Raw genomic sequence first — 14,819 nt, forward strand, 5'->3', positions numbered from 1 at the left:
CCCAAAAAAAACATGAACTTTTAACATTCAGTAGATTTTCTGTGATCTGGGGTTTTCTGGCTCAAACAGGTGCTCTGATTTGCTGGCAGTTTGTGATGTAAGAGCCTGCAAATCCCATATTTGTCAATGGGATTTGCCAGAACCAGCTTCATTGTAGCTCAAAAGGCTTCCAAACCCCAAAGAAAACTTCAGACCACAGAACATTCACTGAATGTTCAAAGTTCAGGTTTTTTGGGTGTAATTGAGGTCATAAAACCTAAAACAAAAAACAAAAATAAATGAAAATGAATGTCATAAAACCTTTAATGCAATTAACTTACACAACCTGTATGGTAGTGGGCTATGTTAATGTTGATATACAATATCACTTCTATTTCTTCTATTGAGACATTAAGGTTGTGTCAAAGGTCATGACTCTCACCTAGACACAGGATCTGACATACATTTTTACCTGATGGTCGAGATTCAATTCATCCCCTGAGCAAGCAGGCAGGCTCTATTAGCTCAATGGTAAACATGTTAGCACTTTAGCGCAGAAAACCGGGTTCAAGTCCAGGGTATAGAAGAGGAAAGTCACTGTACATAGTGCAGCTTTAAGTCAGTGTACATATAGTGTACATATGGACCCTTTCGGGTCTCACTTCATTGTGTATTAATAAAATAATCATGCACTCCATCTTTATTAAAACATGTTTCATGTTTCAATAAAACATTATAGAAAATCTTTCTCATTGCTTCATAGCTTCTTGTGTTGTATGATCATTATTATGTAATAGAATATGATTATAAACTGTATACTGTAGGGTATAGGCCTACATATATATCGTCTCTGTCGGTTGGAAAAGACGGTTGCTTTTCAGGATTCAAAATTCTAAAGCAGCAAAAGTAGCAGATCTACAAGCTCAAACTTCACGGGACTGCGTTGGGACTTGCCACGTTTCGGTCTTGTGGATCTGTTACTTTTGAATGTGATGCTTTAAAAAAATCAATAAAATTAAAATATGGAGATAAGAGGTTATACTGCATGCCCGACAGCGACGGTGTATAATTATATAACATAATAATAATAATAGTAATACATAAAGTGTACATACTGTAGCACTTATAATTCCCATGACGTCTGGAGATGTCTTGGGCACAAATTGGGTTAAGTACCCTTCTCAAAGTCGCTTTACAAAACCGAGAACTATAGAAGTAAATTATATATATATATATATATATATATATAGCTACTACAGTACGCCTATATAAACTATATAATATAGGCCTGCTATAAGAGCCTGCCCTATATAATACAATCAAACGGTCCATATACACAGTATACAATCCTAGTTGAATTTAATTGGTAACATATGTACCCTGTTGGGGTTAAAGGAATGCTTTAGTTTTTTTTCAGTGTAGGACATTTAAAGAAGAAGTCCCGGTGGCCGTGAAGGTGTCACCTGAAAGTATCCCTCCGCCAAGTGTAAACACACACACACACACACACACACACACACACACACACACACGCTACAATGGAGACTTGTAACAATGATAACGCTCCTCCACTGTTACAACAACACATTAAAAACTAGACCTACTTATTTACCTTTCAGGCTACATTTGTTTTTAATTGTGCTGCTTAAATAACCCATCATGTAATGGATGCTTGTTAAATATTTACAAGTGGGGGATTTCAATTTGAATCATTGACTTTGAGAACACATAAAGTTGATGGTATTAAAAATATTAAAATCTTCAGTTTATGGAAACCTACAATAGACTTGATATATATAGGCAAATGTATAATATAATAGACTACTATAATAATACTAATACTAATACTGCTACTACTACTACTACTAATAATAATAATAATATGTTTTTCAGAGCATTGATTAGGTTACTTTGATTCATATTATAGTTTATTGGATATTTCCATTTTTATATAGCCTACTACTAGGACAATATTATTTGTAGGTTACTCCACTATACTTTTTGACAGCTTAAGCTGTCCAAATGTAGTTAGGCTACTGCTATAGTTACTTACAGATTTGGATTATTAATACAAAACATAGGCTACCAGTATATCAAGTGATTGTATCAAGTATTGTGTATGCTATATAGGTTAATAGTAATACACAGTAGAAAGTCATTCAAATCAACGGCAGCTTTACCAGCTGCAATAAATTAAGTGATTAGTAATGCCTTCATTTGTAACTAACGCATTAATAATCACTTAATTGCATCAAGCCTTATCCAATAATGGGGTTGGGGAAGGAACATTCGGCATAATGAGTATTTTGTTTAACCAAACTTAGACTGTAGGCTATTCATAAAGTGGGCTATATATGTCAATACTTTTATAGCCAATACTCACAGGGACATTGGGAATAGCTATTTATTTTAAACTAGATATCTGAGTATCTGTGCATTGTGTACTACTATAGCAATTAAAGAATGCATCACAAACTGTCCTTATTTGAAGGTGCATAATTATGCACTGTTAATTTATTTCAGGCTACTATGGTTTATATAATACTGTGGTTTAAACGTGTTTATTATTGTTCACTTTTAAAAGAAAAAGAAAAACAAACAAACAATAAAAAACCACGAGTGAGCGTACTGGGCTACTTTGTTCCATCACTATGGTGGCGATAATAAACAAACTATGGGCTCTAGGTCTAGTTTGTGGAGCGGACGTGCTCGCTGCCGTGGAACAGTCTCTCCACTCTGCGTGGATGCGTGTGTGTGTGTGCGTGTGTACGTCGTGTGTGCGGTGTGTGTGTGTGTGTGAGTGAGAGGAACACATCGAGCCACACACCGTAGAAAAGAAACCCAGGATTTCACACCCCCCACCACACACACACAGTCCCACATTTAAAACCCCCCACACCAGCATCCATCCGATCTGACCCCCAGATCCAGAACCCCCTGACCCGGTTACGGTAGGTCCCAGAGACCCGGACCCGGAGCGGATCGGACCAGCCAAGCGGCCCCTCTCAGCCACCATCATGCCCCAGCAGCCTCAGCCTCGCCGGGATGAGTTCTGTCCTCCTCCGGAGTGCCCGGTGTTCGAGCCCAGCTGGGAGGAATTCTCTGACCCCTTCGCGTTCATCAACAAGATCCGACCCATCGCCGAGAAGACCGGCATCTGCAAAGTCCGACCTCCTCCGGTTAGTTGGGTTTTTGTTTATTTTTTATTTATTTAAATGAAACCGGTTTTAAAATCGGAACCGGTTCGGGTTCTTCTCGTCCGATCCGGATCCATCGATCGTTCGGAATCCACGTTGAAAGAGATGAGCTGCTGAGCTCGAGCCGCGAGCGAGGGGGGATTTAAAGGGACTAGTCAACATGGCGGATGGATGGTTTCATTCTTTGTGCCACTATATGCTGCTACCTGCCCCTCTTTCTTTCATAACGACTTATTTGTTATCATTTTTTTACACGTTTATTGGTTTTGTTTTGGCACGTTGGGGGCTGCCAACGCGTTGTTTTTGTTTGTTGTTGTTTTTGTTCGTCAACAGACGTAAACAAACCAAACGAGCCCCGTCCTGTCCTGCTCAATGAAGGCTGGACGAGCTAGCATGCTAGCGTTAGCTTAGCAGCAAAGCTCGAGCTATTCAACTGTCACTTTGTACTCCTGGGCGCGAGGTGTCGCTGTTGCTCGCTCTAAAAAGAACAGATCTACAAGCTATCAAGGCGTAGCTTCGCGCCGCGTTGATAGCTTGTAGATCCGTTCTTTTTTTATATAGCATGGCAAGCTGCGACACCGTCGTACTGTGGAGTAAATTATGTCTATTATGAGGCTTGTTTAGCTTAGAGTCGGTTTGGTTTCTATGCGGAAGGACGTCGAATAAATAATACAATATGATTGTAGTTTGATTGCTGGATATTGTAATTGTTGGTATCTTTGACATAAGTTTTGCTGTTGTTCACACATAAAACAAACAATGCAATTATTGTGCTTTATTTATCATGTGGTTGGTGATGATCAGTCAAACTGTGTGTGTGTGCCGTGTGCAAGCCATCATTTCATCCCAAGTGTTAATATATTTCTGTATTGTTTTTATCACCTTTAATATAAGCAATTATTGGTATTTTTTTCGTTTAAAAGAGTTATACAATGTCCTACTTTTCAATTCACAACCCCTATTATTGTGTAATAACAGTTTTATTTTGTAGTCTATAGTAGCCCTATACCATAGTCCATTAGTTACAATATCTTGCAGTTATAATACTAGGCATGATTGTATATTGTATGTATTGAGACTTCTTCATGTGTGAGAGCCAGTATGTTATGGGTGTTGTCCTCCATATTGTCTTTGTGGTTTTAGCAGGCCTGTTGACTGAGACTCCATCTGGCCATTTTGTGTGTCAGGCAGTGGGGGATGTTGGCTAGTAGAGCACTTGTTCTCAAGTCCAGTTGCTTCATGGACCCCCACGACATATAATCTTTTATAATCCCATGGGACCCTAAACCACCCGTACAATTCTCAATATTTATTTACCAAATGGACCCCCCTAAGGGTTGACAGCCTCCAGTTACAGACTTTAATATAATAATTTGGTCGTTTGGACCTTTGACCAGGAAAGCCTATACGTTATAGGCCTACCCTTTAAAAACCAGGAAGCATCCATGTCATTTAAGATGTTGACAACAGGAATTATTTTATTTTGTTTGGAATAAAAATGCAATTTTTTTTTTTCAGAAAACTTTTTTTTAAAAATGGGCCTCAGTTCTAAATGGGTTAATATGCGACGGTGTGTCGTTTGCCATCATTATCTGCCTCGGAAGTATGGCTGGAACTATACAATATTGATTAGCGTATACTGTTGTGAATTTCCGCTGACAAGAAGGAAGGATATCTAATTGCTTTTTAATATCATTACACGTCCCATTTTTTTTTAATCCAATACATTTTAAATTATAATAAAATAAAATAAACATGCATCCTTGCACTCACACACTGCTCATCGACCCAATTTCGGTTTTCTTCCACTTCTTGTGTTGTTGTCATTGTTGTCCAGGTTGTACATGAACAGTTATATCATATATGCCTTATAGAAACTGTACTAAACAACAACATTATTCTCAAAGAAAAAAGACATATAGTCCGACCCACTGTTTCCCAAACAGTGGGTCGGGACCCATTTCTGGGTCGCAGACACATTGTTTATGGGTCCCTTTTTATTTTTTGCTTCCTACATACTTTTTTTTATCATTATTTTCAAAAGGTTTTCAGAAAACATTCCCCCCAAAAAAGCAACATTTATCGTGAATTAAAAACAAATTCAATGATCTTTCTCAGTAATTTCATGATGAAATAAAATAAAAATTATATAAATTATGAAACAAATGTTTAAGTAGTAGTGAAAATAGCAAAGCGACGCACTGTGTGAGCTTGTAGATCTCGATGTCCCCCGGGGAGACATCAAATTTCTATTTTGGTTCACGGGCTAAACAGTTTGGGAACCACTGTTATACTTGTGTAATATTGGTTGCATAATAATTCAGAATAATGATAACATTGGATTTAAGGGCAGGAGCGCTTCCTCTGGTTGGCTCCGGAGCTGTGGACGCTTGCTTGGCTGCACGCACACAAAAGTAGCCTATTAAAAAGAGTGGAAATGTCGGCACTCGAAAAAATGAAAATGCATTGGCTTGACTCGGATGCAGTATCTTTTCTATTATGCTGTAATATCGGGCCGACGCAATGTCATCAAAGTCTGTGTGTGACGATACGATACCGCAGTGAAATTTGTTCTCTGCATTCGACCCGTCTCTTGGAGCGCTGAGTAGCGGCAGTGTGCGCCGCGCTCAGGGGAATCATTAGTTGATTTGACCCCCAATTCAACCCATTGATGCTGAGTGTCAAGCAGGGAGGCATTTTTACAGTCTTTGGTATAATGACCCGGCCGGGGATCGAACCCCCAACCTCCCAGTTTCAGGGCGGACACTCTAACCACAGGGCCACCTCTTTACTCCTCAGCCTGGGGGCCCATGACCCACCCCTTTCCATCCCATTTTGCTAGTCTATAACCCATTCAGGCCTGACGTCGAAATAAATAAAAAGTCTTCTGAAAGAATATATATTCAAATATTTGTGCCATATTTTCACGATAAAAAAAAAAATAGCAGACATACAAGCTCGTAGCGCACCACTCGGTGGCGCGCTATGAGCTTCATCTATTAAAACAGGCCTGAAAATCCACCTGTCAAGCAGGCCCAAAGGGAGATTAAATTAATCTAGTTTTTCCTGAAATTATTTAGATTTTGTTGTTGTTATTGATCTTCTTATGTCTATGAATTGATTGCATGATAGGACCTAACTTGAAACAAACAATACTTTTTCTTTTGTGCTATCCCTTTTGAACTGAGTGTTTGACTGTACTCTGTTGCTGTTTTTACATTTTTATTCAATAATGTATGTATGTGTGTCACTTTGTGTGTGTGTGTGTGTGTGTAGGGTTGGCAGCCTCCATTTGCTTGTGACGTTGATAAACTTCACTTCGTTCCACGTATCCAGAGGCTCAATGAGTTGGAGGTGAGTTAACGTATTCCTTACCCTGAAGAAGGCAGTTGTATGATCTGCCAAAACGTTGGTTCCTATATACTCTGCATCCTAATAATTAATCGGCACTTTGGCTATCAGTGTGTGCGGCCACTCTGGCCCATTCTGGGCCACTCGGTGGCGCGCTACGAGCTTGTAGGTCTGCTATTTTTGAAAAACTGTCAGGATGTAGAAGACATTTTTAGAATCTGATCTCAGGTCAGAATGGGTTAAGACTTAACTCTTTCGATGTTTCTGCCGTGAGCTGGCACCACTACTAAGACTGGTGTGCGTTCAGCATCCTCCTACACAAAAAATGCCTTTTGTGTTGATGTAAAACATTATTGCAGTAGCACTCTAGAGTTATAGAAAAACAATGTAATTCTTATCTTTTTCAGTTGTTATGGGGCTTGAATCATTTATATAAATGTCTTTCGGAAATCTTTATGGGAAAAAAACAATGGGTTTCGTATCTGTTGTGGCCAGGGAGAAACGAGAAAGTCGTCTTGGACATGATATTTTAAGGGTATACTAGACCGCTATAATACAAAAAAAACTAAAGAAAAACTGTCTCTTATCAGGGACTACCAGCACTTTTTGCTGCCATGGAGGGCACGTGCAAATGGTCTCCCATATCAATGATTACGTTACGCAGTATAAACAAGACATTTGCCTATATGCACTTGTTGTAATGCTGACTCGTGTCAATCGGTGCTCGGGGGTGAGTGACACTTCTGGTTGTGGCCTGTAGCACCTATGAGGCACTATAGTGTAATGTGGACTAGTTATTATGTACAGTAGGTTGGACTGCTGGTGGAGCTATGGGGAATGCTTAACCCATTCTGACTTGAGATCAGATTCATACGAGGTTTCCACTGGACACACACTGGTCTGATCAACCCATTCTGACCTGAGATCAGATTCTAAAAATGTCAGTCGACTCTTCGATTTTTCAAAAATAGCAGACCTACAAGCTCGTAGCGCGCCACTCGGTGGCGCGCTATGAGCTTGTAGATCTGCTGTTTTTCAATAGCTAAAGCGTAACATGATGCTAACACCAAAATGGGTTCCCGTTCAGAATGGGTTAAATGAGACTCTTGACACAAATGGGGTTAAATGCAGCCGTGTAAAGTAACTAAGTACTACATTGACTTAAAAAGTACCATTTTGATTACTTGAGTATTTCCAATACCCAATACTCTTTCGTCTACTCTTTCTTCTAAATGCAACTTGTGTGGCTGTCATTTCTCCAGGCACAGACCAGAGTCAAACTCAACTTCTTGGACCAGATCGCCAAGTTCTGGGATCTGCAGGGTTGTGTGCTGAAGATCCCCTTTGTGGAGAGGAAGATCTTGGATCTGTATAAGCTACATAAGGTCAGTATTTGGATCTGTATATATTAAGCTACATAAGGTCAGTATTTGGATCTGTATAAGCTACATAAGGTCAGTATTTGGATCTGTATAAGCTACATACGGTCAGTATTTGGATCTGTATAAGCTACATACGGTCAGTATTTGGATCTGTATAAGCTACATACGGTCAGTATTTGGATCTGTATAAGCTACATAAGGTCAGTATTTGGATCTGTATAAGCTACATAAGGTCAGTATTTGGATCTGTATAAGCTACATACGGTCAGTATTTGGATCTGTATAAGCTACATAAGGTCAGTATTTGGATCTGTATAAGCTACATAAGGTCAGTATTTGGATCTGTATAAGCTACATAAGGTCAGTATTTGGATCTGTATAAGCTACATAAGGTCAGTATTTGGATCTGTATAAGCTACATAAGGTCAGTATTTGGATCTGTATAAGCTACATAAGGTCAGTATTTGGATCTGTATAAGCTACATAAGGTCAGTATTTGGATCTGTATAAGCGACATAAGGTCAGTATTTGGATCTGTATAAGCTACATAAGGTCAGTATTTGGATCTGTATAAGCTACATAAGGTCAGTATTTTGATCTGTATAAGCTACATAAGGTCAGTATTTGGATCTGTATAAGCTACATAAGGTCAGTATTTGGATCTGTATAAGCTACATACGGTCAGTATTTGGATCTGTATAAGCTACATACGGTCAGTATTTGGATCTGTATAAGCTACATACGTAAGGTCAGTATTTGATGCTCAAGTCAATGCTCTACGTCTGTGTTTCCAAAACGTTTCAGCTCTTGTCTCACCAGAGACCCTAACTACTCTACAAGCTCGGTAGCTCACAACAACGCTTGTAGATGACCTATTCTTCACTACTTAAAAAATATTTTATGACATTTTTATGCATGAAATCTTTTGAAAATTGTTCTTTAAGAATAACTGTTAGTAGTTGTAGGTAAAATGCATCAGCATTAACTTTGAGCTCTAACGTTTATAGTGTCACTGTGTAGCCTATATCTATGAAAACCATTGCTGATGCGCAACCTCTTTTTCCCCCATCTAGAATTAGATCCTAGATTACTATTCCTGTGTTTACCTTACTGTAAATCGCTCTGGGTGCAAAAGGCCTTCGACGTTTTTCAGGTCCCCCTATCTGAGAGAGAGATGACGTGACCCCCCCCCCACCACCACATATTGTATAGAATGAATTAGAATTAAGTTGCAGATTGAACCTTTTCATATATTTCACAGATAATAGCCGATGTACGATGGGGGGGGGGCAAAAGTTCTCCTTAGAATAGGGTTGCTAGAACCCCCTGTTGAAGATCCCTGCCCCATTTTGGGCGGGAACCCCTTTTGGTGTTAGCATTACGTTATGCTTTAGCTATTGAAAAATAGATCTACAAGCTCAATAGCGAGCTACAAGCTTGTAGGTCTGCTATTTTCGAAAAAATCGAAGAACGACTGACACGGAAACATAGCTTTTTCAGAAAACTGTCAGGATGTATATAGAAGACATTTTTTAGTTGAACATTGTTGTTGTTGTGTGGCAGCTGGTGGCGGAGGAGGGCGGGTTCGAGCTGGTGTGCCACGAGAGGCGATGGACCAGAATCGCGATCCAGATGGGCTTCGCTCCGGGCAAGGCCATTGGCTCGCACCTGCGTGCCCATTACCAGAAGGTCCTGTACCCCTACAGCCTGTTCCAGAGTGGAACCACACTCCTGGTGAGTTATAAATATGTTATGGTAAATGGTGCATTTATATATAGCGCCTTTTATCCAAGGCGCTTTACATAGACTGTGCATTACATTCACCTGTTCACACACACACATTCATAACACCGATGGCGGCGGAAACCATGCAAGGCACCGACCAGCACATCGGGAGCAATTAGGGTTTCAGTGTCTTGCTCAAGGTCCAAAAATACCATATTCTACATCTACATAGTATGTGACATTGGCTATTTTTGGCGAAGATCCTATCAATGTTAGTTGTCAATAAAAAATAACATCTCGACATACGGTACAATTAAAGATTAAGTCAAATCAGTGTAATGAAAATGCCATGGAAACTGGACTGCTTGTGTTCATCTTCAGAGCTCATTTCAATATCCGTTTCAATATGTAGTTCATAGACATTCATTAAAGGAATTATCCACTCGCACAATGTCAATTCCCCGTCCCACGATGGGCAGCTGATCACAGTTGACAGTGATTTTGTGTTATTTAAAAAGAAATAAAAAAATACGGACGGAGATTATTTTATGATCACGATGATTGTGTAAACAGACAAAGGAGGAGTAAAACGGTGCCTTTTTAAAAAAATACCCCAGGCCTCAGTAAGCATGTTTCCATTAAGCCGTGTTTTTGCGCATTTCAGGGCTTTTGCGCAAAAACTCCTTGTTGCAGGGGGTGGAGTTTTGGGTTATATCGAAAAAGTGAAATGCGCAAATGTGGTATGGAAATACTCGCGGAAAAGATTTCTAATTAGGAAGCATCGAACTCTCATTATATCGCTTTTAATAAAGTTATTATTTTGAACAGTTGGGAAAAAAAAAAAAAAAACTTGACCGGGAGGATGGGTGGCCAGGGTGGGTGGGATGTGGATACATTTAGTGGACTTGAAGGGGAGGATGGGTGGCCAGGGTGGGTGGGATGTGGATACATTTAGTGGACTTGAAGGGGAGGATGGGTGGCCAGGGTGGGTGGGATGTGGATACATTTACGCACTCGAAGCCTCTGCTGTCTGCAGGCTCTTGCACCCGGTGAGCAGTGTTGTTTTCGTCGACTAAAACTAAGACAAAAAAATGTTCGTCGACTACCTTTTTCCACTGACGAAAACTAAATTAAAACTGAGCTACGACGACTAAAACTAAGACTAAATATATTGACAAATAAAAACTAGACGAAAATGTTAGATAGGGACTAGTGGACAGTATAAGTAATTTTGCAGATCTACAAGCTCACGCGTTGTGAGCTTGTGGATCAGCTATTTTCAGCAAGTGAAAAAAATAAACTGTCATTACGACGGCCTCAAGGCCCGCCAAAAAAATACATTTTGTTCGACTAAATCAACTGTAGATTTAGTCTACCAAAATCATATGACGTTTAGTCGACTAAAACTAGACTAGCCAAGACATTTCAGGTGACTAAAATGTGACTAAAACTAAATTAATACTATTCAAGAGGCCAAAAGTTAAATCTAAATTTGCTGCCAAAAGGAACAAAGTTGGTTGAATATAATTCTCCAAAACACCTTGGAATGGACGAGGGGAGACTGGTTGGCTAGCTGTCGGAAAAAAAACAAAAATTAAAAACAAAATAGACACCCCCCCTCCCCACACACACACACACACACACACACACACACACACACACACACACACGCTCATGAGCTACATGAGCCCCGAATATCTATTATACAAGTTCAACTCAAGCCTGGATTGACTTTTGTCGCACGTTGGTGTCGGGGGAGATAACATTATACGATGTACAATATCATCTATGTGTGTGTTGATTACAAAGTGTGTGTGTGAGCCCATAACAGAAGGTCAAAAAGTGGTTTTGTGCCAACCCAAAGTTCTCTCCTTATGCCTCAGGCACCAGACACAGCTTCCAAACTGATGGGTTTGGAGGCTGATCTTGAGCATGAAGAGGTATGTTGGTGTCACTGCTATAAGGAGACCAATGAAGGTCTGTTTATTAACACAATGCATGTGTAATATTAACCACGTCTTACTCCCCCCTTACGGCACATCTGTGTGCTGTATTAACCCATTCTGAACGGGAACCCATTTAGGTGTTAGCATCATGTCATGCTTTAGCTATTGAAAAATAGCAGATCTACAAGCTCATAGCGCGCCACCGAGTGGCGCGCTACGAGCTTGTAGGTCTGCTATTTTTGAAAAATCGAAGAACGACTGACATTTCTAGAATCTGATCTCAGGTCAGAATGGGTTAATCAGACCAGTGTGTGTCCAGTGGAAACCTCGTATGAATCTGATCTCAGGTCAGAATGGGTTAAATGGTTTGTGTTTCCTCATGGCGGCTGAAATAACCATAACTAACCACTTGGCTATACTTCTGCACTTCTTTACGTAGATCAGAGGCTTAAGTTACATCTTGAATTCTTGACCTATTTTTACTTGTAACAGATCAGTTCTATATTGCAGTATTGCTAAAGGTTGAAGGAAAGGAACTGATTGGTGATTGGAATAATGTGTTCCTTCCACACGCTACATCCAAACGGGGAAACCCCCCCCTTGTGATAAGAAGTGGCTTGGACTCCTCATGCATCGAAGGAAGCATGAGGTCAGTCCGTTGCTCTCCCCAGGTTGGCAGGGGGGAGTGTATATAGCGCCCAGGATTTCATCAGAACAATTAACATTAAACGGCACACAAAAAACTGTGGAATTAATTAAAAATAAATAGCGGGTGTTGATACTTTATAACTTCAGTACAAAATGTTGAGTATATACCACTGGTGAAAACGCTGGTTGTCGCGTGTTCCGTTTCCGACCAGCAGGGCGGCGGCGTGCAGAAATCGGAGCGTACTCGGCCAGAGGAAGTGACGACGAACAGTCCCGACATGAAGGAGTCTAAACCTCACGTGGACCGTCCTCCTCCTCCGGTGCAGCAGAGATACCCTGTCCCCCCTCCGCCAATGTCTCCCAGCGCTCGCCGCGGCAAGCGCATCAAATCTGAGGTGATTAATATATAATAATATAATCTAATATAATAGGCTATTGTATAATATAATAGGCTATTATATTATATTATATATTGGCATCCAAACGTACTTAATTTTTATATGTATATATATATATATATATATATATAATATATATATGTACATTAATATATATAATATTATAATAATATAATAATAATACTTTCGTACTTTTAAGTAAATTCTGAATTCCGGACTTTTACTTGTATTTCTACATTGCAGTATTGATACTTTTACATTGCAGTATCGATACTTTTACTTTAAGTATACCGATGGCATCATGGTTGTGTTTTCCCCTTGCAGTCCGTCTGTGTGAAGACGGAAGGAGGCGAGTCTGGAGAGAGCAGACCCAACCTGAGGAGGAGGATGGGCTCGCTGGTTGCCAAGACAGAACCAGGTCAGAACCTCTTATCTCTATTTTTCAAAAAATAGCAGACCTACAAGCTCGTAGCGCGCCACTCGGTGGCGCGCTACGAGCTTGTAGATCTGCTATTTTTCAATAGCTAAAGCATAACGTAATGCTAACACCAAAAGGGGGTTCCTGCCCAGAATGGGTTAACACCCTACGTGATCATGCTACTGCGTCACACAAAAGCATCAAAAGTAGCAGATCTACAAGCTCGATCTACAGCTTGTAGATCTACTTTTGCCATTGAGTCTTGAAACGTATAACCGAGACGGACACGTATACTTCCCGTTCATTGAAATGTTCATGAGAAGTGTTCGTAGAAATGTTAATTAAAGTTATGTAAAATCTTCTGTTTTGTTTCAACGGAATGAAAAATATTGACGCCTCAAATGTGATGCGCCAAGCATTAAAGTAAAAACTAACCTTTAAGTGAAAAGGGGGCAGGTATTTATAAGAATGTATTCTTCTTCCTGCTCCTTCTCGTCACGGGTGTATCAGATAAGTATGAAAGACAAATGAATTATGAAAGACAAAATAATTGTCATCTATTATGATTTGTACTGTATTGTGATACACGAAATGTGTGAAATAAAATGAAAAATCAAGTTTAGACAAGTGGTTCTCAAACAGCAACAGACCACCATCTGAAAAGGTTTTGTACCAAAAGAAAACCCCAAACAAATAAAATGTGGATGTTTTGGAAAATGTTGAATAATTTAGATTCTAAATTATTCAACATTTTCCAATTCTTTAGCACTCTAATTTGATGTCGTTAACAAGGTTTTAATGCCGTGATTAAACAATCGACGTGTTCCAGATCTCCCTGCCTATCCACACTTTTCCTGGGCTGTGTGTGCTCCAGTTCCTGTCGATTTGATCCAATGAAAGCCAATGAAACTGGTCAGATGACCAATGATATCCAATGAAATCAACAGGAACTGGAGCACACACACAGCCCAGGTCAAAGTGTGGATATTCTTCAGTTCACTAACCTCTGAAGAGCCACTGCGCCGACTTGATCGTTGCTTGTCATGAAAAGCCACTTTAATCCATCCTTTTAGTGTTTTAAGCGTTACATTATAGTTTAGCTATTGAAAAATAGCAGATCTACAAGCTCATAGCGCAGCTTGTAGGTCTGCTATTTTTGAAAAGCCGTTGAAAATGTGGTGTAAATCTTTGAATATATATTTCAGAGCGAACATTTTGAACTCAAATATTTTCCTTCCGGGGGGGGTCCCTGGAACTACATATTTTGAGATGGGGGTCCGTGGCCCAATAGAGATAATTCTGGGGGTCCTTGACATGAAAAAGGTTGAGCACCGCTGTAATTGCTTGTCGTATAGTGTCGAAAGATATTGTGGCGATCACAACAACAGGGCGGAGGAGGAATGCGCGCGTGCTGCGCGGCACCGCCGGCCATTGTAATGCATCGGGGACTCAATTTCCCAGAAGCCTTTGCACGCCAGTGCGATTGATGTGTTTAGCGATGACGTCATCAAAACATCAACGTCAATGAAAACATAACGTAACCGTCAATGAACACGTGTGCGTCGCGTCGTGTTCAGGAGTCAAAGTGTCAAAACATGAATTGCGACCACATTTTGCTGGGGACCCCCTGCTGGAACCCATCCGAGGACCCCTGGGGGTCCCCGGACCCCACTTTGAGAACCACTGCGTTATTAGACGATAGTTTTTCTGCATGTCGGATTTTTATTCTGAAAAGTTTTGTCCTTTTTTTAATAAGCCAATTTCTCCTCCTGCTG

General features: G+C 40.2%; 1 protein-coding gene across 3 annotated transcripts in view; it reads left to right on the forward strand.

Annotated features, from left to right (window-relative positions):
* The first annotated feature begins 2,429 nt into the window (after positions 1 to 2,429).
* kdm5bb (lysine demethylase 5Bb) overlaps positions 2,430 to 14,819 on the forward strand; it is a 44,136-nt gene continuing 31,746 nt past the window's right edge. For 2 of the 3 annotated variants that reach the window (XM_080764269.1, XM_080764271.1), the window contains exons 1-7: positions 2,430 to 3,158; positions 6,453 to 6,530; positions 7,790 to 7,912; positions 9,473 to 9,643; positions 11,518 to 11,574; positions 12,441 to 12,623; positions 12,951 to 13,044. In XM_080764269.1, coding sequence (XP_080620395.1) covers positions 2,997 to 3,158; positions 6,453 to 6,530; positions 7,790 to 7,912; positions 9,473 to 9,643; positions 11,518 to 11,574; positions 12,441 to 12,623; positions 12,951 to 13,044 — 868 coding nt within the window. In that variant the 5' untranslated portion in view covers positions 2,430 to 2,996. The remainder of the gene's footprint in view (positions 3,159 to 6,452; positions 6,531 to 7,789; positions 7,913 to 9,472; positions 9,644 to 11,517; positions 11,575 to 12,440; positions 12,624 to 12,950; positions 13,045 to 14,819) is intronic. The other variant, XM_080764270.1, reaches the window with a different exon arrangement.

Source organism: Protomyctophum bolini, assembly GCF_963924005.1.
Source record: "Protomyctophum bolini genome assembly, chromosome: 5".
NCBI lineage: Eukaryota > Metazoa > Chordata > Actinopteri > Myctophiformes > Myctophidae > Protomyctophum > Protomyctophum bolini.